This window comes from Elgaria multicarinata, chromosome 6, assembly GCF_023053635.1.
Source record: "Elgaria multicarinata webbii isolate HBS135686 ecotype San Diego chromosome 6, rElgMul1.1.pri, whole genome shotgun sequence".
NCBI lineage: Eukaryota > Metazoa > Chordata > Lepidosauria > Squamata > Anguidae > Elgaria > Elgaria multicarinata.
The window spans coordinates 107,694,026-107,714,180 of NC_086176.1; the positions used below are offsets into that span (position 1 = coordinate 107,694,026).

Below are 20,155 nucleotides of genomic sequence, written 5' to 3' on the forward strand. Positions count from 1 at the left end.
TCTACCCTGAAATAAACCCCGCGATATTCAATGGGGGTTACTTCCTAGTACATAGGAGGCCTAATCCAGCCAGTGGAGGTTCCCTATCCAGCCCTTGAAACCTCCCTAGAGTCTTCCAAGGGGAGGGCTTGGACTCCACGCCACACCCCCTGGAAAAATCTGTTATCTCCAATTTCATATTGGGAATAACAGCAGGGATGTGGGTGGCAGGGAACTTGTCAGGCCCAGGGAGGACTGGAAGGGGTCATGATGTCAGTGGCTATGGGCCTGCCCCTCTCATGTCATCCAGTGCACAGACGGCTTGTGGAAGGCAATTCCCTTCCCCCTAAAATGGGTTGCCAATCCCTGCCCTAATAAGTGTGTTTAGGACTGACATCTTTACTCAAAAGTAAATGACACTGAATTCAATGCGGATTCGTCCCAGAAAGGTGGGATGGGATTCCAATCCATATCTTTCCATCTTCTCCACTTACAACTAGACACAACTAACACAATTAACTTAAATCACAGTTAGTGATTTAATGTTACCAAACATTTTAGAGAAGCAAACAAAAATTTAGAGGTTTCCCTCTCCCCACAGGGAAAGAAAGGGAAATTTGGGGGTGGGCATAGGATTAAATTGAATTCTTCGTCACTGACATCAACCACATTTTTATTCTTAAGGCAAACACAGGTAGAATGCCAATAAACAGATCTTTGCTTTCTAACATATACAAAATGCAGATTTAAAATGGTTTTTAAGATTGCAGGCAAAATAAATATTTTGTGATTTTGGTTCTGAAAGTATTAGAGAGCGGTTTTCTTGCCCATTTTTGCCCATTTGCCTAACTTAAAAAAAAAGTTTCTTGTGCATATCGCACCTTTCCTTCAAAAAACTCAAAACAGTTTTTCTTTTTATCCTCATTACAGGACAAACCTGTAGGTTAAGCTCAGAGACAATGGCTGGCTCAAGATCACCTGTGAGTTTCATGGCTGAGTGGAGATTTGAACCCAGGTCACCCCAGTTTCAGTTTGACACTCTAACCACTACACCACTATCCATATATCCTGTTTTCCAGGGAGTTCCCAGTAGACTCCCTTCCAGAAGTGTAACCAGATTCTCACCAGCTGAACGTTAACAGCGCTGCAGAATCAGATTCACCTATACCAGCATACCCTAATGGGGTGCCCTCCAGATGTTTTTGACTTCAACTCCCATCAGCCACAATCAGCATGGCCAATGGCCAGGAATGCTGAGAGCTGCAGTCCAAAAATCTAGAGGACACCAGGTTGAGGAAAGCTGATGTAGACCAATAATGGCCCAAAATATAACATAAACCCAAATCACCTGGTTGTTGATGGGGAATAAGATGTATTCCTGATGGACAAAACTGATGCAACCTGATTTCCACTGAGTGTGATGCTTATATGTCAGAATATTTTCAAGCAAAGGATCCCACTAGATGCTGAACTCACTGTACCTTTGCTGTTCACTTCTGGAAGAAGTTTCCGCAATGGCCTCTTCACTTCCCAGGTGCTGTTGACAAATGTTGGCATCACCTTCAGAAGTTCTTCCTTGTCCTCTTCACGCAGAACAGGGATGGTCTCCAAAATGAGCTGCATCTGCTCCAGCTCATGGCTTCCTAAACAAGCAAAGACAATGCTGTTTATGGAGGTGTCTGGGACACAAGCAGCCTTAGAGCTTTTCTACACGAAGCTGTTAATAAGCTGTATCTACTTTCAGTTTCATCGCAGAATTGAGATCTGAATACTACAGGAGAATCGTTTCCTTTTCTGCTTTTCCATTATGTTGCCGCTAAGTAGTACTGTGGTATAGCAGAATAGCACAAATACACAAGTTAAAAAAGTGGGGGGGTTTTGGCTTTCATAATTAAATGCTGCACTTTCCCTGCTCTAAAAGAGCTTTTTCTACATGAGGCATTTATTGTGTGATTTTAATTCCTAACTTCTGGTTGTTTACAAGTTCTTCATGACCCTCCAGTTTCATTTCTGTGTCTTACAAGCACTTTCTGTGGGGTTTTTTTTAGAGCAGAGAAAATGCAGAATTTAATTGTAAAAGCAAAAGAAACTGGGTTTTTCACTTGAGCATTTGCACTATTCCACTATACCACAGTGCTGCCTAGAGGTTATGCCAGGGAAAAGCAGGAAAGGAAATGCTCTTGTGTAGTGCTTGGATCTCAATTATACAATACAGATGATTTAACAGTCTTGTGTAGAAAACCTCAAAAATCTTGCCAAAAGTTAGACACAGAATTAAAACTGGAGGGTCATGGTGTTGTCTAAAGAACCTGTAAACTACTGTGAGCAGAGAATAACAAGCACACAATAAATGACATGTGTAGAAAAGCCCTTAGGCCTTGTTCACACATGCATTTCATCACTTGATGACTAGAACATGTGTGAACGAGCCACCACAGATGAGAAATAACAGGATTTTAACGCCTAAGAAAAGAATTTTTTCACTGGAATCAGCAAATGATGGGAAATCAAGTGATGCACATGTATTTGTGAGCTGGCACTAAACTTAGGCAGTAGGGTGGCCACTTACACATCATTGAGAAAGAGGACAGATTTGCATAAAATTTGCACATGCTCATCTATATGTATAGATGCAAACTTAGACATGATTATGATAACTTAAAAAAGAAATACAATAAAATACAATACAATACCAGAGTGGGGAAGCCTTTGACCAGGTTGACCTGTGTTGCCTTCGTAAAGTCTGCTATCCAAGTATTAACTGTTGATGGGCAACTTCACAGTTTCTGCTCTCCCTTCTTATAGGGTGACCACATGGAAAGGAGGACAGGGCTCCTGTATCTTTAACAGTTGCATAGAAAAGGGAATTTCAGCAGGTGTCATTTGTATGCATGCAGCGCCTGGTAAAATTCCCTCTTCATCACAACAGTTAAAGATGCAGGAGCCCTGCCCTCTTTTGTATGTGGTCACTCTAATATAGCTCCTGCAGCTTTAATTGTTGTGATGAAGAGAGAATTTCACCAGGGGCTGCATGCATACAAATAACACCTGCTGAAATTCCCTTTTCAATGCAACTGTTAAAGATTCAGGAGCCCTGTCCTCCTTTTCATATGGTCACCCTACCGGAAGTGCTAAATTGCGGCTGTGCAAGCGATGGGGGACACTTGCACAATGAAATCGGCAGAGCGTGGAGAATCGGTGGAGTTAAAAGAGCTCCTTTAGATACCGGCTTTTATAGTCAGTTTCGGACTGCAGAGCCATTCGTATAGAGGTCCCTTCAAATAAAGGACTGTCCTCTGTAAGCTAAGATGCATGGCTAAGATGAATTAAGGCTATATACACCTAGAGCCAGTGTGGTGTAGTGGCTAAAGTGTTGGACTGAGAGTTGGGAGATCTGGGTTCTAGTCCCCACACTTGGCCATGGAAACCCACTGGGTGACTTTGGGCCGGTCACTGACTCTCAGCCCCATCCTACCTCACAGGGTTGTTGTTGTGAGGATAAAATGGAAAAGAGGAGGAGGATTATGTACACCATCTTGGGTTCCTTGGAGGAAAAAAAGTGGGATATAAATTCAATAATAATAATAATAATAGTTATATACATCAGTTGCTGGGGAACACAGGCAGGAGAGTGCTGTTGCACCCGTGTCCTGCTTGTGGGTTTACCATGGGCAACTGGTTGGCCAGTGTGTGAACAGAGTGCTGGACTAGGTGGACCCTTGGTCTGATCCAGCACAGCTCTTCTTACCATATTTCTTCGATTGTAAGACGCCATCGATTGTAAGATGCACACTAATTTCAGTACCACCAACAGAAAAAAAAGCTTTCTTTCTAAGAATACTAATCGCACCCGTGATTCTAAGATGCACCCCGGTTTTAGAGATGTTTATTTGGGGGGAAAAGTGCGTCTTAGAATCGAAGAAATACGGTATGTTCTTATTAGGCAGGTGTGATGTTTTCCGGGTTGAGGATCTGGTGAGAGTCACCATACGCAAATGCAAGCGGTAGAAGCATATAGCAGCTTTCCATAATGTGATGTCCTCCAAATGTTTTGGGTTTCAAGTCCCATCAGCCCCGGCCAGCATGGCAAAAGGTCACATATGCTGGGAGTTGTAGCCCAAAATATCTGGAGGGCACCAGATTGGGGGCAGGAAAAAAAATGCTGTTTTTATTCTGTTGTTGTTTTGTTTTAAACTGTTTCTTAATGCATTTGTTTTGTAGTGGTTTTAATCAAGTTGAATTTATGGTGCATAGCGTCACATGTGAGACTCACGCTGCATTCGCATGTATTTGGAAGCCACTGCCCACTACACCACTGAAATGAATGGTAAATCCTGTTTGCTCAGTCATCCAAGGCACATCTACCCGGCAATCTTAAATCAGGTTTAATTGTAATTCCTTTTCCCCTGGGAAGTGAAGCACTGGGCAAGGGAAAAAGAGGCTGACAATCTCTCACAGAAAATCTTCAGCAGCCCTAACCTGATGCAACTCCCAAGACTGTTGGGTTGGGCATCATGACCGCTAAACTGGGATGAAACCGATATAAAACTTGTGCAGAGATGCCCAAGCGTACAGTGTTAAAAATGACAAATTTCACCACTAGGTGGAAGAAGACGATAACCGCCTTTCGTGCTCAAGATAAATAGCTAGCAGATCTGTTCAAAGTCACACATTGCCGATACAATTAAACTTTTTCATAACAGTTTACAAAACGACTTGCTGTTTACTGGGATGTTTCCATGCGAAAGAACTGGGCATGTTTAGCCTGGAGAAGAGAAGAGTGAGGGGAGACATGATAGCACTCTTCAAATACTTAAAAAGTTGTCACACAGAGGAGGGCCAGGATCTCTTCTCGATCCTCCCAGAGTGCAGGACACGGAATAACAAGCTGAAGTTAAAGGAAGCCAGATTCCAGCTGCACATCAGGAAAAACTTCCTGACTGTTAGAGCAGTACGACAATGGAATCAGTTACCTAGGGAGGTTGTGGGCTCTCCCACACTAGAGGCCTTCAAGAGGCAGCTGGACAACCATCTGTCAGGGATGCTTTAGGGTGGATTCCTGCATTTAGCAGGGGGTTGGACTCGATGGCTTGTAGGCCCCTTCCAACTCTGCGATTCTATGATTCTATGAAACGGCGCAGTGAGCTTTGCACTGAGTTAAATGCTGAGAGCTGTAGGATTATTTTCCTGTCTAAACAGGCACCGGATTGCGCCCTAATATGGTTCCAGATCTGTTCTAGTTTCATAGGAAGTGGGTGCAGAGGGGTCCAATTTTATGAGCAAAGAGGGTGACCATATGAAAAGGAGGACAGGGCTCCTATAAGTTTAATAGTTGCATAGAAAAGGGAATTTCAGCAGGTGTCATTTGTATATATGGAGAACCTGGTGAAATTTCCTCTTCATCACAACAGTTAAAGCTGCAGGCGCCCTGCCCTCTTTTAAATCTGGTCATTCTAGTATCGCTCCTGTATCTTTAACTGTGGTGATGAAGAGGTGATTTCACCAGGGGGGAATCCGCACGTCGTTCTCAGGGCGCTTCCATCCGCCCCCAGTGCACCCCGAAAACGATAGTGTAACTCGCCTGTAAAAGAGCCGAGGAAGAAGCATCCTTGCCGCCGCCGCCCAACTCCCTCTTTGCCGGCTGGGACGGAGAGCTCGGGGGAAGAAGGCAGCGTGGAGGGCTTCTTCCGCTCTCCACCTCGCCTCCTTCTGCCAAGCTCTCCGAGCCGGCTGGCGAGGAGGGAGTTGGGTGGCAGCGGCGGCAGCGGCAAGGACGCTTCTTCCTCGGCTCTTTTACAGGCGCGTTACACGATCGTTTTCGGGGTGCACTGGGGGCGGATGGAAGCGCCCTGAGAACGACGTACGGATTCCCCCCAGGTTCTCCATATATACAAATGACACCTGCTGAAATTCAATTTTCTACACAACTGTTAAAAATACAGGAGCCCTGTCCTCCTTTTCATATGGTCACCCTAGCTGAAGGACAAATGCAAGGCAAGGAAATATCATTAGATCACTTTATGGTTATTTATTTCTAAGGCCCATTAGCTAGAGATGTCCAGGTTCAAGTGAGAGTAAAACTACCACAATAGGGATTTTGTTTTCGTTGGTTTTTTGTTGTTGTTGTTGTTGTTTAGGGTGACCAACTGTCAGGATTTCCCCGGATTTGTCCTGGTTTTTGTTCTTTCTATGGTGTCAGGGGGGATTTTCTATAATTTTCAATAATGTCCTGGAATGACACACCTTCCCCTTTAAGGCTGCCATTAGCATGGCAGGAGGGAATGACATGCTTTCTTGAGGCACATCATTCCCCCACCCCGAGCTCTAATTGAGGTCTTAAAGGGGAAAGTGGGTCATTCGTGGACATTATAGAAAAGGCCCCCATTGGAGTGGATGGTGGTGGTACAGAATGAAATCCTTTCCCCTCCTCCACTCCAATCGGGTTCTTTAAGGTGGCGGGGGAATAACGTACTTTCTGCAGGACTCAGAAAGCTGCTTCCCCACACACACACTAGGTGTCCTCTTTTTTGGTTTCTCAAATATGGTCACCCTATTGTTGTTAGAATCTCATTAATGTTGTGTAAATAATTAACAAACTCAGATCTGCATTCATGATTATTTTAGCAGCTGAAATTGCCTACTTCTAAAAGCTATGCAGGAATTAGATGGAGATTTCATCTCTTGGAACTGGTTCACCACTCCCAAATGCTGAGATAAGAGGACACAAGAACAAAATGGATTGTATAGTTTAATCACTTGTGGGGCACAGGAGTCTGAAAAATGATTTGGGATTAATAATCTACTAGTCCCTTCACACTCTATGATTCCAGGGGGACACATTCGGGGCTTCTTTAGATTTAGGGGAAATAACATTTCCATACCCTGGCTTTGCTTCCTGCTACTCTTGCGCAATCGTAATGGGGCTGCATTACACGGGCAGAGAGGGATGACCACATGGACTATAATGGAAAACTTCCCCTCCTCCCGCTGCTCATAGCCCTGAATGAGATAGCATCCTCTAGTGGTTGCTTTGTAGTGCAACTTTCCCCTGTACACAGTAGGAAATCCCAAGATATTTCAGCAGAATCGGGATATAACAGGGCTGTTTTAAAAAATGGAATTACTGGGAGAAGGCCCTCAAAAGCATTTTAAATTTGAGTAATTTCCTTAAGCAGTGAGGGCAGGACCTCAAGACCCAAGTCAGTAGGTGCAACTAGGCAATTTTAGATCTTGGACTTAATGATCTTATGAGGGAGCCCTTTAGGTGACTATGGCCATAGCTAGACCTAAGATTTATCCCTGGATCGTCCAGGGGTCAAACCTCTTCATCTAGGTGACACATAGGGGATCCATTGCTCAGGCAGGGGTGAACCCTGGATGATTCCAGGATAAACCTTAGGTCTAGCTGTGGCCTATATGTATTACTTCAGTTGTGTAGTACACATAAAAGTTTTCTCTTCTTCTCCTGCCCCACCACCATTCCGTGCTTTAAACCTGCCTCTACATTCTGGATATGTTAGAGAGAGGAAAACTGCCATCCCTGAGTGTGTGTGTGTGTGTGTGTGTGTGTGTATATTCATTCTGTGCATGTTAAGGTTTGCATTTTAAACTCCTTTAAATCAGAGCGCCATCATGACCACAGGAATACAATGGAGTTTGCTTCTGCTGCTCTGATGAGAAATGCACTTACTTGGGAATAGGTCTTATTTTGTTGTGGGAAATGGCAATCTATTATTAAAGGAAAAAATAGCATTAGCATCAGCTACTGGTACAGTTGGGGCTGGACCTCAGAGCTGGCCATCCCCTGATGATAAAAATTTAAAATTTAAATAAAAGCAAAGAAAGGATGCTGCCGTGGGTGATATCAGCACTGGAAGGACTGCCTAAATTGAAGTAATGTCCTACAAGACCATTAAGTCCAGGGTCTAAAACTGCCTAGCTGCACCACTGTTCTTAAGACCCTATAAGCACTGGGTCATAAACACAGGATTCTATATGATGCCTTTGGCCAATTTCAGCTAGTCCGCCAGCTGCAGCCATTTCTGGACAGGGATAATCTGGCCACAGTGATCCATGCGCTAGTCATCTCCAGGTTAGATTACTGCAATGAATTGTATGTGGGGCTGCCCTTGAAGACAACTCGGAAACTCCAGGTGAGGCAGAACGCAGCCACCAGAGTGTTGTTCCTGTATGGCCATGTTTACGCATAGTATACCAATTCTGAAAGAAGCACAGTGACTGCCTATTTGCTTCCAGGCCCAATTTAAGGTGCTGGTATTTAGTTTTGAAGCCGTAAATGACTTGGGATCCAAATCCCATAACAACCTGCCCCATGTTAAGAGATTTTCCACCGAAACCCTCCTTCAGGTTCCTCCTTTACTGGACATATAGTATTCTGCCACAAAAGGGAAGGCTTTCTCAGTAATGGCCTCCAGCTATGGAATACCATCCCTAGAGAGGCCCATTCACCATGGCCATGCTTGGTAGGGATGATAGGATTGATAGTCCAACAACTGGAGGAGGATGGGACCAACAGTCCAACATCTGGAGGACAGGGGAGGCTGATTTGCACCATCCCAGGATCCAGCCAGTTCATTGTTTTGGTACATAAGCGGGTGATTTGTCTTATTATGTTCTGCATTCTTCCCCCCCTTGTTCACAGGAGGGAGCCGGTGTTGTGTTCAAAGAATCATTTGACTCTGTATTAAAGAGCCTTCTCCAGCCCCTACATGCCTCCCCCCAGCCCTGCTTCCCATAGCTTCCTTGGGTGGAGAAGAACATCCTCCGTGTGATTTGAAAGCACTTCACTGTTTATTTTAAAACAACAGCTCTTGATGTACAAGTCCTAGTCGTTGGGAGAGGTATGGAAGAATGCATGAACATGCTGGGTCTCACTCCCTGGGACACTCCAAACAAACCTTCCCACCCAAAATTGAGTCAGCAGCAATTCATTTCTGGTCTTTATTCCTTATCTCAAAACAACCCTCCACCATGTTATCGGACAAATTGGGAAGCAGCGGGCCTGTCGTAACTTTGACCTCCCACCCCAGAAGCCATTGTCACCTGTGCTACACACAACAGTGCTCCCAGTGGTGTGTCTGGACTGCACCCCTTAAAACAGCAGGGGTTACGCAACCGAACAACAAAACCAAAAAAACCCGCACAGAAAAAAGTGGATGTTAGCTGCAAAGCTACTTTTCTATGTGCAGGGAATTTTTGTAGGAATATCTGGGCAACCAGGTGACAAGCATGAAGTGGTATAGTCCAGAAGCAGATTTTTCTCACTGAGGTCTTGTTACGTTCTCACTGGGCCTAAGAGAAAGGTCTTCCAGGGCAGAAGGAGCTTTCCTCCCAGACAGATGTAGGTTTCGGTAAAAGGAGATGTAATTGAGACCAGGTTCTCACTGAGGTGGTAAACCTGAGTCTGGGCTATATCACTTCAAACTCACAAGACTGAATGTTCCTCCATTTTTTTAAAATAATAATAATAATCCACTACTTAGAAAGCTAGCATATCAAGGAGAAAGATTCTTCTCCCTGACAGGCTAGTTTTCTATGTTTAGGATTGTTGTTGTTGTTTCATAAGAATAGCCATGCTGGATCAGAAAAGGGTCCATCTAGTCCAGTTCTCTGTTCTCACAGTGGCCCACCAGACCAACCAGGAACCCACAAGCAGTACACGGGTGCAACAGCACCCTCCTACCCATGTTCCCCAACAACTGTATATAGGCTTACTGCCTTGGATACTGGAGGTAGCACGTAGTCATCAGGACTAGTAGCCATTGATAGCTGTCTCCTCCAGGAATTTATCCAACCCCCTTTTAAAGCCATCCAAATTTCTGCCATCACTACATCTTGTCGTAGTGAATCCCATAGTTTAACTATGTGCTGTGTGAAGATGGACTTCCTTTTATCTGTCCTGAATCTCCCACCAATGAGAGAACATTCCATTGTGTAAGTCTCCACCTGCAGATTGAACTGGTACGTAGGGTGACCATATTTGGGAAACCAAAAAAGAGGACACCTAGCGTGTGTGAGGGGAAGCAGCTTTCTGAGTCCTGCAGAAAGTACGTTATTCCCCCGCCACCTTAAAGAACCCGATTGGAGTGGAGGAGGGGAAAGGATTTCATTCTGCACCACCACCATCCACTCCAATTGGGGCCTTTTCTATAATGTCCACGAATGACCCACTTTTCCCTTTAAGACCTCAATTGGAGCTCGGGGTGGGGGAATGATGTGCCTCAAGAAAGCATGTCACTCCCTCCTGCCATGCTAATGGCAGCCTTAAAGGGGAGGGTGTGTCATTCCAGGACATTATTGAAAATTATAGAAAATCCCCCCTGACACCATGGAAAGAACAAAAACCAGGACAAATCCGGGGAAATCCTGACAGTTGGTCACCCTACTGGTACGTTGAGATTCCGGTTTACCATCTCAAGTGACAACTAGGCCTATGTTTCCGGCAAACCAAGCAGTCTTCATCTGCCAAACCCTGCTTGGTCCAACAAATGCTCCATTTGCCGTTGGGTTAACCGCCAGTGCTTGCTCAAGATATTTTGGCACCTGAAGTCCCAGTGCCTACACTTGCTTTGGGATTGGAAGTCCCAAATTCAATCCCCAACATCTCCAGGTGAGGCTGGGAAACACTGTCTGAGCTAGCTGGTCTGACTCAGTGGACGGCAGCTTCCTATGAGGTTGAAAACAATCCTGCCACCCAGGCAGGGGAGATGTAAATAATAAATGACCATACCCACCCACACCCATCCCAAAATCTGCTGTGTGAGGCAACTCTTCACTCTGCCTAATAGTAGGTCCAGCCTTGCTAATCTATGAACAGAATAGCGAAAAGGACATTTTTCTCCCCATTCATAAGGCTACAACTTAGAGACTGGGTTCGGATGACACAATAACCAACGGTGGGTTAAGAACATAAGTAGCGCCCTGCTGGATCATAGAATCATAGAATCATAGAATAGCAGAGTTGGAAGGGGCCTACAAGGCCATCGAGTCCAACCCCCTGCTCAATGCAGGAATCCCCACCCTAAAGCATCCCTGACAGATGGTTGTCCAGCTGCCTCTTGAAGGCCTCTAGTGTGGGAGAGCCCACAACCTCCCTAGGTAGCTGATTCCATTGTCGCACTGCTCTAACAGTCAGGAAGTTTTTCCTGATGTCCAGCCGGAATCTGGCTTCCTTTAACTTGAGCCCGTTATTCCGTGTCCTGCACACTGGGAGGATCGAGAAGAGATCCTGGCCCTCCTCTGTGTGACAACCTTTTAAGTATTTGAAGAGTGCTATCATGTCTCCCCTCCATCTTCTCTTCTCCAGGCTAAACATGCCCAGTTCTTTCAGTCTCTCTTCATAGGGCTTTGTTTCTAGACCTCTGATCATCCTGGTTGCAGATGGACCAAGGGTCCATCTGTTCCAGCACTCTGTTCACACAGTGGCCAACCAGCCATCAACCAGGGACCAACAAGCAGGACATGGTGCAACAGCACCCTCCCACCCATGTTTCCCAGCAACTGGTGCACACAGGCTTACTGCCTCTGATACTGGAGGTAACATACAACCATTATGACTCGTAGCCATTGATAGCCTTTGCCTCCAGGAATTTATCCAATCCCCGTTTTAAAGCCATCCAAATTTGTAGTAGTGAATTCCATAGTTTAACTATGCAATGTGTGAAGAAGTGCTTCCTTTTATTTGTTTCCCACCAATAAGCTTCATGAGATGACCCCGGGTTCTAGTATTTTGAGAGAAGGAGAAAAATGTCTCCCTATCCACATTTTCCATACCATGCAAAATTTTGTACACCTCTATCATGTCTCCCCTTAGCCTCCTTTCCTCCAAGCTAAACAATCCCAACTATTGTAACCCAAGATGCTCCAGCCTCTTAATCATCTTAGTTGCTCTTTTCTGCAAATAGTCAGCTGTGGGTTAAATAGTCAATGGTGGGTTAGATAGTCAACAGTGGGTTATTGTGTAATCTGTCGGGACCGTTTCACACCATGGTTGGTTATTTGGTCAAAATAACCAATGCTGTGAAGAGTTGATTATTTGAACCGCCATGGACTATTTCGCTGCATGCAGTTGGTTATTTTCAGCGACTATGGAGTCCCCCGCCAAGAGTGATCAAAGCAGCAACTGCCGCTCTAGTCCAACCAACAGAACTTGCAACAGCTGATGAGATACCAGCGGGAGGACTGGGGGAAGGAGGGGGGGGAATATGTCAATCAAACACACCGTTGACTAATAGTCAACTCGACACCACGGTTGATTATAATCATGCCGTGTGGGGAGTTGTCGTCCCCGTGATAATCAACTCTGGAATTGACTATTAACTCAGCACTGACTATTGTGTTGTTCGAACTCAGCCAGAGTCTTTCAATGAAGTTGACCAGCAGTAGATCCAGTCTTACCATGGAGCAAAACAGGGCATTTCTAACTGTTGGAACCCCCTGCCAAGACAGCTGTCCCTCTCTGTTTAGCATCCACTATCAGGTGATAGTTTTTTCTTATTCTTGCTGATGGCACCGGTAATCTGCGTTTCTGTTTATCTCCTCCCTGGTTCCATGCTTGTTGTAATTATCTGTGTTTTTTTAAAAAATGTGGCTATTGATTTTTCTCTTTACTGATTTATGTTGCTCTGGGCGCCTTTTAAAAATGAGATCAACAAGCCAGACAGAGGGCAAAAGGAAGTGCATTATTAACTTACAGAAACCCCTGTCAAAAGTTGCAGCCAGTCGCTTAGACAAATTCATGGAAGATAGGCTTTTGACAACTGTTTGCCATAATAGGAAAATAGAACCTGCCTCTGGAGGGCACCAGGCTGAGGAAGGCTGGTTTGGAGTGATGGTGGGTTCTTCTTCTTTGGAGGTCTCCAAGCGGAAGCTAGACAGCCATCTGTGGGGAATGCTGTAGCTCTGAATTTCCTGCCTTAAGCAAGGGGTTAGATTAGATAGCCTACAAAGTCCCCTCAAACCCTTCTATGATTCTATGGGCTTCTTTAGATTAAAGAGAAATCACATTCGCTTATCAGCACTTTGCTTCCTGCTTCTCTTGCGCAATTGCAATGAGCTGAATTGCATGGGAGGAGAGGGGAGTCCACGTGGTTTGTAATTGAAAACTTCCCCTCCTGTCAGTGCTCACAGCATTGAATGGAACAGCGCCCTCTAGTGAGTGTTTTGTAGCACAACTTTGGCTGCACATGGTAGGAAATCCCAAGATATTTCAGAAGAATTGGGATATCCAAGGTGTTTGTGTGTTTTTTAAATGGAATAACCAGAGGAGGGAGCGAGACACATGCGAGAGCTTCATGTCGCTGTCAAAATGACCCGCAAACTTTTGTAAGTGGCCAGTCACGAGCGTGCTATAAATTGCTCATTCAGAGAAGCCCTAAGTATAAAGGCAGTATCGTTCCCTCTATTTCAGATGTTCAGGTGTGAGTGCCATTCATGCTAAAGCCAAAACAACGTCTACACACATCAGTGGTATCAGCAGAGTCAGGGGAACTACTTGCAGAAGTACTCAAATCTTGACCCACCAACTCCCCTTCCCCAAAGGCCACAGAATATTGACTGGTTACTGGGAGTGGGTGGGCAGAGAACCTGGTTGGAGGGGAATGGAATGGAGTATCATGAACAAGGGCATAGCTGACTCAATAAGGAATGGTGATCAGGAGCATTGCATCACTTGGTTGCAAGTCCTACATGTAAACTGGATCCCAGATGGCCATCACAACAACATCCGCTGATGTATCCTCCCATTTTCTACCAGCAGGGGCACCAAACTGGGAAGCTGAGCCCTCTTGGTCAGGCAACTCCTGACTTTGTTAGGGGGCTGGGATAAACCAAGAGGGGATCCGCACGTCGCTCCCAGAGCGCTTCTATGCGACCCCAGTGCACCCCGAAGACGATAGTCTGACTTCCCTGTAAAAGAAACGAGGAAGAGCCATCCATGCTGACGCCGACGAGGAGAGCTCTCCGCCAGCGAGGAGAGCTCGGCAAAAGAAGGTGGGGTAGAGAGCTTCTTCCGCTCTTCACCCCGCCTTCTTTTGCCGAGCTCTCCTCGCCGGCGGAGAGCTCTCCTCGGCGTCGGCGTCGGCATGGACAGCTCTTCCTCGTTTCTTTTACAGGGAAGTCAGACTATCGTTTTCAGGGTGCACTGGGATCGCATAGAAGCGCTCTGGGAGCGACGTGCGGATCCCCCCCCAAGACACCGCCCCCCCAAACAGCTAGTCTTGGGAGAGAGCGGCCCTTTCTACACCATACAGGTATAGAGGGAGTTGGCGATCCCAGACTTACCTCCTGCTGGGATCGTCCCCCTTGTCCACATGGCCAGCTCGATGTCCAGGATGGGAGGCGGACATTTTTTAAAAAAGGTACAGGAGCTGGAGCGCACTCGAGCTCCAGAGAATGGTAAGTGAAAAACAACAACAGAAACCCCCCCCCGCTCCCCCCTGATACCTCCTGACCCGTCTCCCTCCCTCTACTGCTCCTCGCTACTCACGGGGAGGAGGGCAGAAGCTGGAACGAGCAGCCACACACCTCCTGTGGTCTCAGGATGGTCCCAAGACTGCAGGAGGAATCGGGTTTTCCCAGGGATTATTTATCCCTGGGAAAACCCATGCTCGTCCCCCCTGCCCCTGGGAGTCCCTGTGCATCATCTGGACACACAAGGACTCGGCCGTGACCAGCCCAGATTTTTCAGGCTGGTGTAGAAAAGGCCAGTGTCTCCCCAAGCTGAAGACGTTGTCCACCACTGGTCTACGCACAGACAGCTGACGCTACCGGGTCGTCTTGGGTGAAATTGTTTTGGAAGTCCAAAAGTTAGCATCCATTATTAATGGAGCTTATTATTTATTTAGAGAAAGCTGCACGCAGCTCCTTTCCAGAGTGTCAAAATCCTGCAGTCTTGCAAAATAAATAATGGGCAATGGTGGTATTATAAAAATAATAATAACAGAAAAGAAGAAAGACAGGCAGAGGGGTCAACCTGAAAAGGAGGGATGCTTATTTGTTCAGAAGCATCAGGGGGTGTGCTTGCTTCCTGAATAAATATTCACGGCCCTTTTTCCAGCTGTTGCGGAGGGACTGTGCCAGCAGCCTTCCAACAGGTGAGAAAAGCTCTTCTTCTTGCAGGAGTATTCTTTTTTCATATATATAAGCATTTTAGGAGAAGACGCAATGCTGAACACGCACCAGGATGTTTTCCCAGGCTTTAACCTGCATGAGGTTTCGCATAGGAGGTATGAAATCCACAGGATTTATGGCCTCCTTTGTCTTGCGTCTTGATATTTCAAGTAATTTCCTTCCCTGGCAGAACTCAAGGGGCTGCTCTGCTCGCAGGTGCTGCTTTCGGCTTGCTCGTAAGGAACAATGCACAACAGCAGCGTCAGCAGTAGGCACAAGGGAGAGTGATATGGACTGGAAAGGCACTATCCAAGATTTCTTGTTTAAGCTGCTGGCGCTTGAGACGTCCTAATTCAGAGATGGACGCAGAATGGAATAGGAGCCCAAAAAGGAAAGTTCATGGGTTGGGACCGGGATACCTGAGACAGTGCATTCTCCCCTATCAACCTGCGGTCATCTGAGGGCTCCTGGTGGTTCCACATTAGACCTACTGTCTGATTGGAGTCCACCAGGGGAAGAGCCTTCAGCGTGGTGGCACCCCTCCTATGGAATTCCCTACCTCTGGAGGTCAAGCAGCTGCCAACTTTGTAATCTTCCCAGCACCTCCTGGAAACGTTGTTGTTCCAGGAAGCCTTCCCTTAATAACCGGCTGTAGTTTATTTTGCACTTTGTTTCTTTTAAAAATGTACTTTTAATGTGTTTTTATTCTTATTTTATTTGTCCATTGCTCCAAAATTCTGACTGGGGAGTAGAATATAAATATTTAAAATAAAATTAAATAAATAAATGAGTTAAAAGGCAAGCAAGCTGTCTGGTGGGTTAGCAGAGACAGTCATTCTGTAAACGAATGACAAGTTACTCAGACTGAGAAGTCAGGCCAGAGTCAGCAGCTTTATAAGACCAGATGGAGTCCTGATTGGCCCCTTGTGTCACCTGACCCTAGCAGCTGCAGTAACACTCTCTGGTCATCTGCATTGGTGCAGTGCAATGAAAAGCCAACCAGCAGCTCCGTTCTCTGACAAGCTATTGCGGTGGCCCAAGCATAGGCGTGCACGAAGGGTGTGCTGGTGTGTCCAGGAACACCTTAATGTCTCAAGCAATAGTGTCTCTCTGCTGGGAGCCACATTTCAAAGAGGCCAGGAGGAGGGGACCTGAAGACTATAATATCACCTCGTAAGTCCCTCCTGTAGACAGTGTCACCACAATGCGCCACCATTCAAGGAAATGCTAGACTTTCCTCATTTTAAAAACGCACTATAATGCTTGCAAAGAATGGGAAAGCCCTGGAGGAGGAGGACGTCATGTAAAGCACCTGCAAACTACTGTGAGTGAAAAATCATGAGTACCCAATAAATGCTTCATATAGAAAGGCTCTTAGTTTCTGAATTTATTTCCAAAATCATGAGACCAGAAAGTTGCTTTTTCTTTTTTTAAAAGAATCAAGATTCCTAGCAGTGCTTACCGGCCACAAACAAACACAACTGCAGAAGGTTACTACTATCTTAAACAAATATGTGTATATAGAGGAAGCTCCCACAAGTATTTGAAGCTCTATCAGGGAGAGAAGCAAAAGGGGACAAAAGATTTGGAGACGTACCAGCAAAGAGCATCTTTCCCGTAAGCATCTCTGCCAGAATACAGCCGGCTGCCCACATGTCAATCGCTTTGGTGTAGTTGTTAGGCGAAAGGAGCAAGCGAGGAGATCGATACCATTTTGTTACCAAGCCTTCTGAGAGGTAACCCTGAAAGAGAAAAAGAAACATTTCCGTTATCTGTCATGTTCATATTTGCATAAATAAGTATGGAACTGAAGTAATGCCTCATCTTTCATGCGTATCTACAATGTCCTTATAGCCGTAGCCTGCAGCCAAAGAATTAGTTAGCTCAAATCAGAATGTAAATTACATCTCTCCACCTCTGTGTCTTGGCCTTATAGCCCTTTTAGGATTGCTATGCTGAAGTGCCAGTAGAAAACGTAGCAAGTACAAGTCTATTCCTCCAGGTCTGGCTTTCCTTCCTGTATAAGTTTAGTCAGTGCCAAATTCTAATTATTATTATTATTATTATTATTATTATTATTATTATTATTATTATTATTAATTTATTTATTTATTTATTTATATAGCACCATCAGTGTACATGGTGCTGTACAGAGTAAAACAGTAAATAGCAAGACCCTGCCGCATAGGCTTACAATCTAATAAAATCATAGTAAAACAATAAGGAGGGGAAGAGAATGCAAACAGGTACAGGGTAGGGTAAGCAGGCACAGGGTAGGGTAAAACTAACAGTAGAAAGTAACAGTAGAAGTCTGCACAACATCAAGTTTTAAAAGCTTTAGGAAAAAGAAAAGTTTTTAGTTGAGCTTTAAAAGCTGCGGTTGAACTTGTAGTTCTCAAATGTTCTGGAAGAGCGTTCCAGGCGTAAGGGGCAGCAGACGAAAATGGACGAAGCCGAGCAAGGGAAGTAGAGGCCCTTGGGCAGGCGAGAAACATGGCATCAGAGGAGCGAAGAGCACGAGCGGGGCAATAGTGTGAGATGAGAGAGGAGAGATAGGAAGGAGCTAGACCGTGAAAAGCTTTGAAGGTTAACAGGAGAAGTTTATATTGGATTCTGAAGTGAATTGGAAGCCAATGAAGAGATTTCAGAAGCGGAGTAACATGGTCGGAGCGGCGAGCCAAGAAGATGATCTTTGCGGCAGAGTGGTGAACAGAAACCAACGGACTGATGTGAGAAGAAGGAAGGCCAGTGAGAAGAAGGTTGCAGTAGTCCAACCGTGAAATAACCAGTGCATGAACAAGCGTTTTGGCAGAAGAGACAGACAAAAATGATCGAATCCTGGCAATATTATATAGGAAAAATCGACAAGATTTAGCTACTGCCTCAATATGAGGAATAAAGGAGAGCGAGGAGTCGAATATAAAGCCAAGGCTACGAGCTTCCTTGACCGGAGTAATGAATGATGCCTTAAAAACACAGACTTTACACAAAATAGCAATGTCCTGGAACATCTGTAAAGGTAGGGAGCAGATCCCTTTCAGTTGTGGCAGCCTGATTGTAGAATTCTCTCCCTAAAATGGTCCATCAGCACATAAGATAACCCCCTTCTGCTTTCACCATTTTTCTTTACAAAAAAGCCAAACAAATCAAACTGAAAGGTAGTAATCAAAGCTTATTGCCCACCTCTTTGCCTCCTGTTCCGGGTCTTTGTTTTTCTATTTACTTGAAGTTTTTGACAGAGAGGGTCTGAAGCTGTATGTTCCATTCTGCCACCTCTTTCTACTATGGCCATAGCTAGACCTAAGGTTTATCCCTGGATCGTCCAGGGGTCAAACCTGTTCATCTAGATGACACACAGGGTATCCAGAGCTCAGGCAGGGGCGAACCCTGGATGATCCCAGGATAAACCTTAGGTCTAGCTGTGGCCTATGTGTAGACCAGGCCTGAGAACTTAGACATATTGTGATTCTAAGCCCTCCCACCGAGATGTGAGACAATAAAGAGGTCTATTATGCAATCCAAAAAGCTTTACTCAGTAAATAGACGTCTCTTCACACCTGAAGGGAGTATGAAGGCTAGGAGCTATCCTCTAAGCTTAATTAGCTTAACAAAGCAAGACAGTTGCCTATCAAGTAAACGGATAGTTTTTTGCAGTGTCCAACAGGCTTTCAATGAATCCCACCTTCAGGGAGGGTCTACGAGGTGAAGCTTCTACTGAGTGGCCATCCTCTGCTCACTTGACCCTGCGGTGGACTCTGGGGTCTGTCAACTCTGATGTTCCCTCCCTCTCTGACAAAGACTGAGTTCCCAGGTGTGGGGAAAGCGATCTCTGAGCTTGGCTGTCCTGTTCAATAAACTCCTTGGAAGATTCCTCCTTGACTCCCGGAGAGTCCTGGAGAATCTCATGATGGGCTTTGCCAAGTCATGCTGTCTTTTACTGACTCAGGAATTTCCTGACAATTGAACTTGATTTAAGTATGACTGCTTTCTGGATGTGGGTGTAATGTATTTTGGCCCAGATTCTGAACATTTTCTGTAAAAAAATAATAATTGATGTGATGCTGGTGACTGATGTGACTAACGGAATAATTGTAACCTTTTCCTGTTGCCATAGTTGTTTAACTTCCATGGCTAGTCGCGTATATTTTCCTCTTTTCCTCTTCCTTTTCTACATTTCTGTCATTAGGTATTGCTATGTCAATAAGGTAAATGTGTTTTCCTTTTCTGTCTATAACTGTTATGTCTGATCGATTGCAAGGTATTGTCTTGTCCATATGAATTGTTCTGTCCCAGTATATTTTATGATTTGCATTTTCCAAGATTGTTTCAGGTGAGTATGCATTGTATGCATTGTATGGTGTAGGTTGTTTGATGAGGTTGAATTTGATGGCCAGTTGTTGGTGAATTATTTGTGCAGCTATACTGTGGCTGTCCTTATAGTCCATTCCTGCCAGAATTTTACATCCTCCTGTTACATGATCTATTGTTTCTTGGAATTGATGACATTTCCTACATAAAACTGCTGTTGCACTGTTATCTTTTATGATGCATTTTTGGTAGTTCTTAGTTGCTACAACTTGATCCTATATGGCTATTAGGAATCCTTATGTTTCAGGAAACAGCTCGCCCTTCCTAAACCATTCGTATGATTGTTCTTTATTTATTGTTTCTGTATTACGTTGTAACACTTTCCATGTAGTGCTTTTTTGTGCCTGTTTCTCTTTTTTCGATGCAAGTGTGAGTGGTCGTGTTTGGTCTTCATTTTATAGTGCTAGGTTGAGTGGGGTGTAATTTTTATCTGCTTTTATTATGGCTTCATGAATGGGAGTGCTTTTAGTGTGAAAGAATTCTCCGAGTGATTTTATCTGTCTAGCATGAATTGTGTCGATGTCCAGCAAACCTCTTCCTCCTTCTTTCCTACTGATGGTTATTCTTTCAATGCATAAATTGGGATGGAGCATGTGGTATTTCGTGAGTCTGGTGAAATTGAATCCATTTATTTCTTCAAGTTTAGTGTGTGACCATGTTGCTGCTGTTGCTCTTCTTC

General features: G+C 45.0%; 1 protein-coding gene across 1 annotated transcript in view; it reads right to left on the reverse strand.

Moving 5' to 3' along the window:
- Nucleotides 1–20,155, reverse strand: part of MAPK4 (mitogen-activated protein kinase 4) — a 52,576-nt gene that overhangs the window by 3,870 nt on the left and 28,551 nt on the right. The window contains exons 2-3 of the mRNA XM_063128257.1: nucleotides 16,706–16,850; nucleotides 1,461–1,622 (exon numbers count right to left, since the gene is read on the reverse strand). Of these exons, the coding sequence (XP_062984327.1) occupies nucleotides 1,461–1,622; nucleotides 16,706–16,850 (307 nt within the window). The remainder of the gene's footprint in view (nucleotides 1–1,460; nucleotides 1,623–16,705; nucleotides 16,851–20,155) is intronic.